The sequence below is a fragment of the Dendrobium catenatum genome, unplaced genomic scaffold (assembly GCF_001605985.2).
Source record: "Dendrobium catenatum unplaced genomic scaffold, ASM160598v2 fragScaff_scaffold_81, whole genome shotgun sequence".
Classification (NCBI taxonomy): Eukaryota; Viridiplantae; Streptophyta; class Magnoliopsida; order Asparagales; family Orchidaceae; genus Dendrobium; species Dendrobium catenatum.
The window spans coordinates 7,684-20,967 of record NW_021318543.1 but is presented as its reverse complement, the minus strand read 5'-3'; the positions used below and the strand labels follow the sequence as shown (position 1 = coordinate 20,967).

The 13,284-nt window shown below is 37.8% G+C and overlaps 1 protein-coding gene and 1 long non-coding RNA gene across 3 annotated transcripts in view; both read left to right on the top strand.

Moving 5' to 3' along the window:
- LOC110096508 (paired amphipathic helix protein Sin3-like 5) overlaps nt 1-13,087 on the top strand; it is a 20,579-nt gene extending 7,492 nt beyond the window's left edge. The window contains exons 9-15 of the mRNA XM_028696484.1: nt 7,845-7,905; nt 8,091-8,221; nt 8,944-9,238; nt 9,421-9,523; nt 9,917-10,030; nt 10,570-10,731; nt 12,999-13,087. Of these exons, the coding sequence (XP_028552317.1) occupies nt 7,845-7,905; nt 8,091-8,221; nt 8,944-9,238; nt 9,421-9,523; nt 9,917-10,030; nt 10,570-10,731; nt 12,999-13,087 (955 nt within the window). The remainder of the gene's footprint in view (nt 1-7,844; nt 7,906-8,090; nt 8,222-8,943; nt 9,239-9,420; nt 9,524-9,916; nt 10,031-10,569; nt 10,732-12,998) is intronic.
- On the top strand, nt 1,782-6,875 carry LOC114580097. 2 transcript variants are annotated; one of them, XR_003701361.1, is made up of 3 exons: nt 1,782-1,856; nt 1,952-2,065; nt 6,753-6,875. It is a non-coding gene; the product is annotated as an uncharacterized LOC114580097 (long non-coding RNA). The 2 variants fall into 2 exon arrangements; XR_003701362.1 differs by lacking the exon at nt 6,753-6,875 and adding an exon at nt 3,044-3,054.
- Nucleotides 13,088-13,284: the final 197 nt, after the last annotated feature.

Below are 13,284 nucleotides of genomic sequence, written 5' to 3'. Positions count from 1 at the left end.
ACAAGGCGTGAAAGTAGAAGGGTCTACTACAATATCCGAGGAAGCTCCAGCTTCTCCAACTATTGCTGGCACTAAGGAGATAAAACCTCCATGTCATTCTGGTTTTGCATAATTCCGCCAAATTATATGAAATCCAATGATGTACCGTTAACTAATTTTAGCAAAACAATTATAAAAGCATTCTGGTAAGGTATATTTGATGTGAAACTACTAGGAGTTACTTGAGAAATTAAAACAAGACAGTTGACTAAAACTTGCTAATAAAGTTATTGCTTGCAAATAAAGAGAAGTTAGAAATTCCAAGTATTCAACTTGCTTAGGCAAAGAAACACTTTTGAGATTAACCAAACTATCCAATTAAAATTCAAAGACTATAGTAAATGATACATGGACATAACATAATTCACCACTTAATAACGAGCGGTTCACCTTGAGTGCCTTCTCACTCAATCACTCTTATGCTTTAGCGGAGAAAGATGAACCATACGAGGAAGGATATTAGCACTAGGAAGACAACGCCGAAGACAATCGTTGATGGAGAAGTAGCCCGCGGTGGAGGAGGCGGTGGGTGACCGATGAATATCCAATGACCTGGTTGAAGGTGCTCATCAATCGATAATGTTAGTTGGTATAAGATGCAGTCGATGTATCCGTTAACAATCTCGTCATTATCAAAGTACACGTCAAAGAAAGGAGATCCAAGAATATCCGTTCATCCTTGCTCGTCGAATACAAATCCATGGTCGACCTTAGGGTCTGCCATACACCATTGGTAGAAAGGGGGAAAGAACTTGTCTTCTTCACGTAGCTTCAAACAACATAAAAGTTTTAGGTTTTCCATGGGAGAGGATGTAAGTGGAGAGGGGCGGCCAAGGGGAAGAGAAGGGAGGGGGGGGGGGGGAGAAAGTTTTAGAAAATCAGAAATTAATTTAGATTTAAGTGGATTTGGAGGGAATTAAATTTGAAATTTGATTTCAAATTCAAATGAGATGAGGGCTCAAAGAGGAAAACATAAGAGAAAAGCCCAATAAGGGGGCCGGCGGCATTAAGAGGAGGAGGTTTGTGGGGAGGGATTTAAGAGTTTCCAAAACAACTCATGGGAATTAAGAAAGGAATTAAGAAATCCATTCTAATTTGAATTTCAAATAGGCTTGATTTTATACATTTTCCTAATTAGGATATGCAAATAAGAAAAATATTTGAAATTTAAATTTCAAATTTCAAATAAGATTAATTTCTTTCATTTTCTACTTGGAGTTAATTTAGGAAGGGAATTATGATGATTGAAATCATCATAATTGAGGTGGAGCAAAGGGGAAGGCCGGCAGTAATGGGGAAGGGGGAGATGGCGTCGGGTGAGGGGAAGGGGGAAAGGCTTGGGCTATTGGTGGGAGCTTGAGGTGGTGGAGCTAGGGAGGATTTCGGTGGGAGAGGATTGGCGGTGGTGGCAGGGGAAGTAGGAGCCAGCGGTTGGGGCGGGAAAGAGAAGAAATGAAAATAAGATAGATTAAACCACGAGCCACTGACTCTTCCAACGACTGGTGGGTATTGCGCTTGCCCTCTCCTGGAGATCTCTCTCCCTTCTCTCTGGTGCTCACACAAGAAGAAGAAGAAGAAAAAGACAAAATTTTATTATCAAATCATCATCCTTTTTCAACACATAAGACCACAATATATAGATCTCAAGCATGAAAAGAAAAGTACGTAATTTCCCTCCGAGCTATAATAACAAGACACTAACCCATAGGGGTAAATTTGGAAAATAACAAAACTATTCGACGAGGAGACAGAGGAGGAAAAGAAGGCCGCCGAGGATCGCGCAGCTGCCGTGAAAGCATCCAGAAAGAAGAAAGAGAGTAAGGCTTTTAACTTTTTCTGTCATATCAGAGTTTTCACACATTTTTATTAGTCTGTACTCATTATTATTTTACCTGCAACATATTTTCAACAGGTGGAAAGTCTTCAGTTTTATTGGACGTTAAGCCTTGGGATGATGAGACAGACATGCAGAAGCTTGAAGCAGCAGTAAGGAGTGTTAAAATGGATGGCTTGCTATGGGGAGCTTGTATGTGATCAATTGTCCTTGTATTTGTTTTATCTGTTATCTTGGTTGATTGTGTGGAAAGTTACTCTTTTAATGGAAATGAAGGGGCTATTTTGTAGCAGGAATTAGGCCGGATTTGAGTGAAATCTAGCCAAACGGCCTAAAATACAAAACTAAATCTCATAGCAAAAGAAAGCCGTCGTAGACAGAAAATTCTGCCTTTTCGTGCTAAATCCTGGATTTTCGAAATCCTTTTTTTTTCCGCATTTATGAATTCCATTGGGTCGAGAGGAAGAGTCCGCTCGTTTAATCCGCTCTACACCCAAACAGTCACACGAGATTATTTAAATTGTTGTTGACTGGCAATGCCGTGCACCTGTCTCTAGCGATAGAACTGAACTTGTCAAATCCATTCTAAATGATGTTTGGGTTTTAGTGACATCTGGAACTGTAGATTATTCTTCTAATCCATCGACGAAAAGTCAATACGAGAAAAGCTTATTTAAATGTGATGATGATAGATGACAAATTTTTTTCCCATAATATTTTTTAAGTATTTTTTAATTATTGTTTTGTTGGTGCCACATTTTATTTAATGAAATTGCTTTTGCCATTTTATGATATTTGAGATAAATGTTTTTATTACAATCACTATTTCTTTCCTCTATTTACTATTATGATGCCAAATGATATTTAATACTCTTATGAATATTGGGTGTTTATTTTATTCAAGAGGCAAATCTACAATTCTTGTATGTGATTTTTAAATTCTATGTTTGTGCTTGTGGTGTTCAAATATGAGTTGGATATGCTAGTAGAGTTGGAAAATTCAACTGTTGAGAAAGTTCAGAATTTGGTATTGAAGATGCAGGATGATATCAACAAATTAGAATTCCCGTTTCACATTGAGGATCACTTAACCTGTTTGTGTTCATCACAATCATTTTACATATGTGCTTAATTATTTTTTCCTTATGAGAAATCTTTTCTTTTTGAAAGCTCGAAATTTGAAGTGCATTAAACGGGTATATGTTGAAAATAGCTTCGACGTAGTGGATGCTTTGAAAAAAATGCTAGTGTTGCTTTGCCCCTCATATTGGATCGTTTGAAATAGAAACAAGAGCAATGGACTGGTTGTCGTGCTGACTTTAATAAGTTCTGGTCTGAAATTTATGCATATTACTATTACAAATGACTCAGTTTCAATTTTACTCAATAAGATTTGATGAGCTAGAGTCCTTAAGGTTTATGGCTGTAATTTTTTGGCCATGTAGAAAGAATTTACTTGTTAAGATCTAATATTATTTTTCTGAGTTATTAGTGGTGGCCTGTTCTTTGCAGCTCTTCTTGCTGAGATCAAAGAAATCTATCAGAAGAAAAAGTAAAAAATGATGATGCGATCTTGCTATTGCTGCTGAAAATTAAAACCTGCAGTTCCTAATAGGGAATTTTTTCACTTGAAGCCATACAGCCGTTAGGATCTATATCTTATTAAAACTAATCATGTCATTGAATCTACGTATCCAAAACTCAGCTGGTTAAAGTACTAAAAGAAGAACTATTGCAGATGGAGTTAGAGCTTATGGTTCTTAAGAATAAACAACCTGTTAAGCGACATAAAACTCTCAAAGGCCCCCTGGTTCATGTAAGAGTGCAAGCTTATGCTCAGAGAGCTGATGAATGGTTTCCATTTGCGGAACAAGCTACTCCACTCCCATGGAGCATCTCCAACCGAACGCCAAACATGCGTATGGCGTCATAAAAACTTCATCATGGTGGCCCCCGTAGCTTAAATTAAATATGGTTTAGGAGGGAAGTATTGAATGAGGGGATGTTTAGGGATTAATTAATTTTCCTTTTGCTTTAATTAGTCTTTCTTGTTAGGGTTTGCGATTATCTTGAATTTGAAATTAGATTTGGGATCTAGTATTTTCCTTTGGGCTCAGGCTTGGCTAGAGATTTATACTTTGTAGAACTGTTTCTTCTTCTCGAATTGAAGGGCCTACTACAATATTCGAGGAAGCTCCAGCTTCTCTAACTATTGCTGACACTAAGGTGATAAAACCTCCATGTCTCTTGGTTTTGCATAATTCCACCAAACTATATGAAATCAAATGATTTACCGTTAACTAATTTTAGCAAAATAATTATAAAAGCATTCTTGTAAGGTATATTTGATGTGAAACTACTAGGAGTTACTTGAGAAATTAAAATGAGACAATTGATTAAAACTTGCTAATAAAATTATTGCTTGCAAATAAAGAGAAGTTAGAAATTTCAAGTATTCAACTTGCTTAGGCAAAGAAACACTTTTGAGATTAACCAAAGTATCCAATTAAAATTCAAAGACTATAATGAATGATACATGGACATAACATAATCCACCACTTAATAACGAGAGGTTCACCTTGAGTGCCTTCTCACTCAATCACTCTTAGTTTTTAACGGAGAAAGATGAACCATATGAGGAAGGATATTACCACTTGGAAGACGGCGCCGAAGACAGTCGTTGATTGAGAAGTAGCCGGCGGTGGAGGAGGTGGTGGGTAACCGATGATTATCCAATGACCTGATTGAAGGTGCTCTTCAATCAATAATGTTAGTTGGTATAAGATAAAGTCGATGTATCTGTTAACAGTCTCGTCATTATCAAAATACATGCCAAAGAACGGGGATCCAAGAAAATCCGTTCGTCCTTGCTCGTTGAAGACAAATCCGTGGTCGACCTTAGGGTCGGCCATACGCTAATGGTAGAAAGGAGGAAAGAACTTGTCTTCTTCTCTTAGCTTCAAACAACAAGAGAGTTTTAGGTTTTCCAAGGGAGAGGATGTAAGTGGATATGGGCAGCCAAGGGGAAGAGAAGGAGGGGGGGGGGGGTTGGTTGAGAGGGAATTATGTTAGGTTAGAGGGTGGGAGAGAAAGTTTTAGAAAATCAAAAATTAATTCATATTTAAGTGGATTTGGAGGGAATTAAATTTGAAATTTGTTTTCAAATTCAAATGAGGTGAGGGCTCAAAGAGGAAAACATAAGAGAGAAGCCAATAAGGGGGCCGGCGGCATTAAGAGGAGGAGTTTTGTGGGGAGGGATTTAAGAGTTTCAAAAACAACTCATGGGAATTAGGAAAGGAATTAAGAAATCCAATCTAATTTGAATTTCAAATAGGCTTGATTTTATGCATTTTCCTAATTAGGATATGCAAATAAGGAAAGTATTTAAATTTCAAATTTCAAATAAGATTAATTTGTTTCCTTTTCTCCTTGGAGTTAATTTAGAAAGGGAATTATGATAATTGAAATCATCATAATTGAGGTGGAGCAAAGGGGAAGGCTGGCGGTAATGGGGAAGGGGGAGATGGCGTTGGGTGAGGGGAAGGGGGAAAGGCTTGGGCTATCGGTGGGAGCTTAAGGTGGAGGAACTAGGGAGGATTTCAGTGGGAGAGGATGGGCGGTGGTGGCAGGGGATGTAGGAGCCGGCAGTTGGGGCGGGGAAGAGAAGAAAAGAAAATAAGATAGATTAAACCACGAGCCACGAACTCTTCCAACGACTGGTGGGTATTTCGCTTACCCTCACCTTGAGCTCTCTCTCCCTTCTCTCTAGTGCTCACACAAGAAGAAGAAGAAGAAAAGGACAAAATTTTATTATCAAATCATTATCATTTTACAACACATAAGACCACAGTATATATGTCTCAAACATAAATAAAAAAGTACGTAATTACCCTCCGAGCTACAATAACAAGACACTTACCCATAGGGGTAAATTGGGAAAACAACAAAACTACATAAATTACAACATAAATAAGTGCATCAAAAGTAAAGGCGCTGAATCGTAGACGTCTATCTATAATTATGTCGTCAGTACACGTATCTGAATCTCTAAATGATGTCCTCATCAATATCTTATTTGAATCATTTCAAGAGATAATTTATGTTCTTCCTTCTAATGTTTATTTTTTGCAAGTATTTGTTAGATCTGAACCAGTCCATCTTGGACTTGTTCATGTCAACACCCGCCGGTCCAAGAAAGGAGGTGAAAGAGTGAGGGGGGAGGGGCATCATTATGGGCCCCATGGCTTAAATTAAATATGGTTTATGAGGGAAATGTTGAATGAGGGGCTGTTTTGGGATTAATTAATTCTCCTTTTGCTTTAATTAGTCTTTCTTGTTTGGGTTTGGGATTATCTTGAATTTGAAATCAGATTTGGGATCTAGGGTTTTCTTTTGGGTTCTAGGCTTGGCTAGAGATTTATACTTTGAAGAGTTGTTTCTTCCTCTCGAATTAAAGAAACTTGTATCTTTTGTTGTTTTCCTACAACAACTAGTGGAATATTTCATTTTTTATAAAATTTTCCCATGAAACATGCTATATTTTGCTAATTTCTGCTGCAAACAGTAGTTTTACTCATTGTTTGCACCAATTGTGGTTAGGTTTGCTTGCGAACTCAAGTATTTCCCTTAGGGTTACTTTCGAACTCAAGTATTTTCTAACAGTGTCCTCTTTTATTAACTATAAGATAAATTAGCATAACTGTGCTAGAAAGCAGTAAATTCTATCTTTTTTTGAAAGAATATGTTATATGCATGTTGCTTCAGCTGCTGAAAGTATATTAGTTTTCTGATTGCATTTGGCTATTTAAGTTTTCCACAATCCTAGATATCTTCTATTCAGCCATGCTGCAATTTTTTCTAATTGGAACTTGAGATTTAGGCCCCAGTTGATGAGGATGACGATGATGATGTTGATCTATTCGGCGAGGAGACAGAGGAGGAAAAGAAGGCCGCCGAGGATCGCGCAGCTGCCGTGAAAGCATCCAGAAAGAAGAAAGAGAGTAAGGCTTTTAACTTTTTATGTCATATCAGAGTTTTCACATATTTTTTTTACCTGCAACATATTTTCAACAGGTGGAAAGTCTTCAGTTTTATTGGACGTTAAGCCTTGGGATGATGAGACATACATGCAGAAGCTTGAAGCAGAAGTAAGGAGTGTTAAAATGGAGGGCTTGCTATGTGGAGCCTGTATGTGATCAATTATCCTTGTATTTATTTTATGTGTTATCTTGGTTGATTGTGTGGAAACTTACTCTTTTAATGGAAATGAAGGGGCTGTTTGGTAGCAATAATTAGGCCGAATTTGAGTGAAATCCAGCCAAACGGCCTAAAATGCAAAACTAAATCTCACGACAAAAGAAAGCCGACATAGATTAAAAATTCTGCCTTTTTGTGCTAAATCCCAAATTTCTGAATTCCTATTTTTGCCGGATTTACGAAATCCATTGGGTCGAGAGGAAGAGTCCGCTCGTTAAATCCGCTTTACAGCCAAACAGTCACACGAGATTATTTAAATTGTTATTGACTGGCAATGCTGTGCACCTACCTCTAGCGATAGAACTGAACATGCCAAATCCATTCTAAATGATGTTTGGGTTTCAGTGACATCTAAAATTGAAGATTAATCTTCTAATCCATCGAGGAAAAGTCAATACGAGGAAAGCTTATTTAAATATAAAGATGATATGTGATAAAAATTTTTCCCTTAATATTTTTTAAGTATTATTTATTTATTTTTTAATTATTGTTTTGTTGTTGCCACATATTGCTTAATGAAATTGCTTTTGACATTTCATGATATTTGAGATAAATGTTTTTATTACAATCACTATTTCCTTCCTCTATTTACTATTATGATGCCAAATGATATTTAATACTCTTATGAATATTGGGTGTTTATTTTATTCAAGAGGCAAATCTACAGTTCTTGTATGTGATTTTTAAATTCTATGCTTGTGCTTGTGGTGTTCAGATATGAGCTGGATATGCTAGTAGAGTTTCTAAATTCAACTGTTGAGAAAGTTCAAAATTTGGTATAGAAGATGCAGGATGATATCAACAAATTAAAATCCCAGTTTCACATTGAGGATCACTTAACCTATTTGTGTTCATCACAATCATTTTACATATGTGCTTAATTATATTTTCATCTTAATTATTTTTCCTTATGAGAAATCTTTTCTTTTTGAAAGCTTGAAATTTGAACTGCATTGAACAGGTATATGGTTATAATGGCTTCGACGTAGTGGATGCTTTGAAAAAAATGCTAGTGTTGTCCCTCATATTGGACCGTCTAAAACAGAAACAAGAGGAATGGACTAGTTGTTGTGCTAACTTTAATAAGGTATGGTATGAAATTTATGCATATTACTATTATAAATGACTCAGTTTCAATTTTACTCAATAAAATTTGATGAGCTATAGTCCTTGAGGTATCTGGCTGTAATTTTTTGGCGATTTAGGAAGAATTTGCTTGTTAAGATCTAATATTATTTTTCTGAGTTATTAGTGGTGGCCTCTTCTTTGCAGCTCTTCTTACTGAGATCAAAGAAATCAATCATAAGAAAAAGTAAAAAAAGGATGATGCGATCTTGCTATTGTTGTTGAAAATCAAAATCTGCAGTTCCTACTAGGGAATTTGATCACTTGGAGCCAGACAACCATTAGGATCTATATCAGATTAAACTAATCATGTCATGGAATCTATGTGTCCACAACTCAGCTGGTCAAAATACTAAAAGAATAACTATTGCTGATGGAGTTAGAACTTATGGTTCTTAAGAATAAACAACTTGTTTAGCGACATAAAACTCTCAAAGGCGCCCTAGTTCATGTAAGAGTGCAGGCTTATGCTCAGAGAGCTAATGAATGGTCTCCATTTGTGGAACAAGCTACTCCACTCCCATGGAGCATCTCCAACCGAACGCCAAACATGCATATGAAGTCATAAAAACTTCAATAAGCAACTAGAAAGCTATTTTAAGAAGCAATAAAAAAGCTCTCCCAAACAAAACCTTAATCTAATTCATTTCCTTTGAACCTACTGACAATCAAGTAAAAACTTCAATCAGCTACCAAGCTTCAAAGGATGACATTGTTGTGTATGCTGAATTCTCTGCTCCATCATCGGCAGACTATGTCAATGTGTCTAGGTGGTATAACCACATTGAGGCACTGTTGAGGATGAGGTATATTCTTCAACATAATTTACCTTTCCAGCTTTTTTCATTACCAACTTGCTATGAAACTTTTGCTTTCACTGTGCATTATATCAATGTATCTGGTGAGGGACAAGGCATGAAAGTAGATGGGTCTACTACCATATCCGAGAAAGTTCCAGCTTCTCAACCTATTGCTGACACTAAGGTGATAAAACCTCCATGTCATCCTGGTTTTGCAAAATTCCGCCAAACTATATGAAATACAATGATGTACAGTTAACTAATTTTAGCATAACAGTTATAAATGCATTCTTGTAAGGTATATCTTATTTGAAACATTTAAAGAGATAATTTATGTTCTGCCATATAATGTTCGTTTTTTGCAAGTATAATTTAGGCCGGCTGAACAGGTCCAACCTGAACCAGTTCTGGTTTACTGCCGACGGCCTGGGGGAGGGTGGAACCAAGGGAGAGGGGGGTGGATGGCCTAGTGGGCCCAAGCAATTAATGTAATGGGTGTTTAGGAGGGAAATTTGAATTAGAGGGATGTTTAAGGATTTTGTATGTCTCTTTTTGCTTTAATTAGGGTCTAATGATAGAATTAGGGTTTCATCTTGAATTTTGAAGGAATTTGAGGTCTAGGATTTGTGTTCTTGTGTTCTAGGCTTGGCTAGAGATTTGTTTTTTCCTTTCGAATTGAAGAAACTTGTATCGTTTGTTGTTTTCTTGCATCTATTAGTGGATTCACCCATTGTTTTTCTCATTTTTCTCTGTTTTCCTAAGAAAAACTATTGTAATTTGCTGTTTGACTGCTGTATACAGCAGTTATCTTCACTGCTTTCACCAAATCTTGCTAGGTTTGCTTGCGAACTCAAGTAAACAGGTGGAAAGTCTTCAATTTTATTGGACGTTAAGCCCTGGGATGATGAGACAGACATGCAGAAGCTTGAAGCAGCTGTAAGGAGTGTTAAAATGGAGGGCTTGCTATGGGGAGTCTGTATGTGACCCGTTGGCCTTGAATTTTTTTTATATGTGTTAACTTGGTTGATTGTGCAGAAAGTTACTCGTTGAATGGAAATGAAGAGGCTGTTTGGTAGCAGGATATAGGCTGGATTTGAGCAAAATCCAGTCAAACGGCCTAAAATGTAAAACAAAATCTCACAGCAAATGAAAGTCGCTATAGACGAAAAATTCCGCCTTTTCGTGCTAAATCCCATATTTTTGAAATCCTATTTTTTGCCAGATTTACGAAATCAATTGGTTCTAGAGGAAGAGTCCACTCTTTAAATCTGCTCTATAGTCACACGGGATTTAATAGGATTTATCTTGACTGTTACTAAACAGTTTTCAGGATTTAGGTCCCTCAAGATTTTTGAAATCCGGATTTAGAGGATTTATGAAATCTTACTTAAATCAAATCCTGGGTGCTACCAAACTGCCCCTAAATGATGAACTTGTTTGGTACTCTTTTGCAGAAAAAGTTTTATGTTGAGATGCTTTTTACTTATTAAATAGGTTTTTTTGATTATGTTGCAGCAAAGCTTGTTCCGGTTGGATACGGAATCAAGAAATTGCAGATCTTGTTGACCATTGTGGATGACTTGGTATATGTAGACAACCTCATTGAGGATCACCTAACTGCCAAACCAGCAAACGGGCACATCCAGAGTTCCGATATCATCGCATTTAATAAAATATGTAAGTTTATTCACTCAAATTAACTGTCCTATTGGAACCTGCTTTTCCCTCTATTCATTTTCTCACTAATTTTATTTAATTTTATTGTTCATTGCAGAGAAAATTGTAAGGACTTAGAAATAAAAGCTGCAGAGTGAGAGGATTGGTATGTCAGTATTGCTTCTTGTTCTTGCATATTTGCTTTTGTATCTTCATTCTTCAACACGTGTTTTTGTCAGCTGGAATATTTGTACTCATGTAGACATTTTGATCCTCAATCAAGAATGTTATGTTGAACGAGTTGCTATTATTTGATGTGATATGTATCGGCATGAATAGCTGGCTGTGAATTTTGTTATTTAGGTTTTGTTTGGGATGACTTTTTTATTGCTTCTTAAAACAGTTTTTTAGTACAACAAATAAATTTTTTGTACTAAAATTTTGTTTTAAGAAGCAAAAAAAAAAGTTGTCGCAAACGAATTCTTAGGTTTCATTTGGAACAGCTTTCTTATTGCTTTCTAATCTAATTTTTAAATACAATTTTTTTAAATAAAAATTTGGGTGAGAAAATATTTTTAGAAAGCAATAAGAAAGCTGCTTTGAATCTAATGAATTTGTTGTGGGTATTGTGATTTCGGTGGAAGGAGACTAGCTTTGAGTGAGAATGTTTGATTATGATTTAGATTTTATTTTATTTTTGGTGGTGGACTTTTTTTATTTTATTAGTTGCTTTTTATGTTATTATTATTTATTTTTTATTAAAATATAAAAATATTTGATCATCTTTATTCTCGAACTCTTATTCATCTCCTTGTTGTTTTGACTTTAATATGATAGTTAGTTTTATTAAAATATTATTATTAGAATTTTATCATAATAAATTTAAAATTTATTTTATGATAAATGCAATGTAATTTGAAATGCTTATGTTTTTTCTGTTATGAATATTATAAGAAATCAACTACTAAATATAATTAGTGATTAATTAATTGACAATGGTTTAGCGAAGAAATATTTGATTATATTTGTTGCGTCCTCGTGTATTTGCAACAATAGAGAAATATATAGTTTAACGTCTTAGCATTATATGAAAATCTAATACACAAGCATATAAGAGAGAGAGTGTAGCATTCATAAGAGTCACCAGAGTTTTTACGTTTAAACCCCTGAAAAGAGGGAAAAATCATGGGTCCTGACCTAGTTTAAATGAATGCACTGGTATTTGCAGTCGATTATAAATAAGGCCCTTCTTAGGGAGAAGGCCTTGACTTTATGTTACAATTGTATGTCATATAGAGCGCATTACATGGTGGGAGTTTCAATAATCCATAGACATGTTTGTTTGGTTGGAAGGGCCATTAGAGGTGATGGAGGTCGGAAGGACCATAGTCCCCAGGAGACAGAGATCATAAAGACCATTGTCTGGCGATGTAGGTTGGAAGGACCGTAGTAGGTGATGGAGGTCGGAAGGACCGTAGTCGGCAGGAGACAGGGGTTCGAAAGATCGTAGTTGGCAGGAAACTAGGGTCAAAAATATCGTTGTCTGTTAATGGAGGTCGGAAGGATCATAGTAGACGACAGAGGTTGGAAGGATCGTAGTCGGCAGGAGATTGGGTTCAAAAGACGATTGTTTAGTGATGGAGGTCGGAACGACCATAGTAGGCGAAAAAGGTCGAAAGGACTGTAGTCGGCAGGAGACTGGGGTCTGAAAGCCCATTGTAGTAAGTTGTACTCTAGTAGAACTTTGGGTGTCAAGTGGTGGCCCAGCAGAAGTCCGGGCCTCAGGTGGTGTTCAGGTAGAGCACAGGGCCTGAAGTGGCTGTTGGGTGGAAGTCCGAGCCTTATGTGGTGGCCTGGTGAAGCACAGGGCCTCAAGCGGTAGTCCGGTGGAAGTCCGGGCCTCAAGTGGTGGTATGGCAGAGGTTATGGCCTCAAGTGGTGGTTTGACGAAGCAACGACGTCAGGTGGTAGTCCGGCGGAGCAACGACGTTAGGCGGTGTTCTGGCGGAGGTGAGGGCCTCAAGTGATGGTCCGACGAAGGCGAGGGCCTTAAGCGGTGGTTCGGCGGAGCAACAATGTTAGGCGGTGGTCCGACAGAGGTGAGGGCCTCAAGTGGTGATCCAGCAGAGCAATGGCGTCAGACGGTGGTCCGACGGAGGTGAGGGCCTCAAGTGGTGGTCCGACAAAGGCGAGGCCCTCAGGTGGTGGTTCGACGAGCAACAGCGTCAGGCAGTAGTCCGGTAGAGGTGAGGGCCTCAAGTGCTGGTATTGCGGAGCAATGGAATCAGGTGGTGGTCCGGCGAAGGTGAGGGCCTCAAGTAGATATCCGACGAAGGCGAGGGCCTCAGGTGGTGATCCAGCGGAGCAACAGCGTTAGGCGGTGGTCCGGTGGAGGTGAGGGGCCTCAAGTGGTGGTCTGGCGGAGCAACGAAGTTAGGTGATCGTTCGACGGAGGTGAGGGCCTCAAGTGGTGGTCTGGCGAAGGCGAGGGCCTCAGGTGGTGGTCCGACGAATGTCCTGTGGTGGTCCGGCAAAACTCTGGCGGTGGTTGAGGAGGCGCTTATTCCTTCTCTT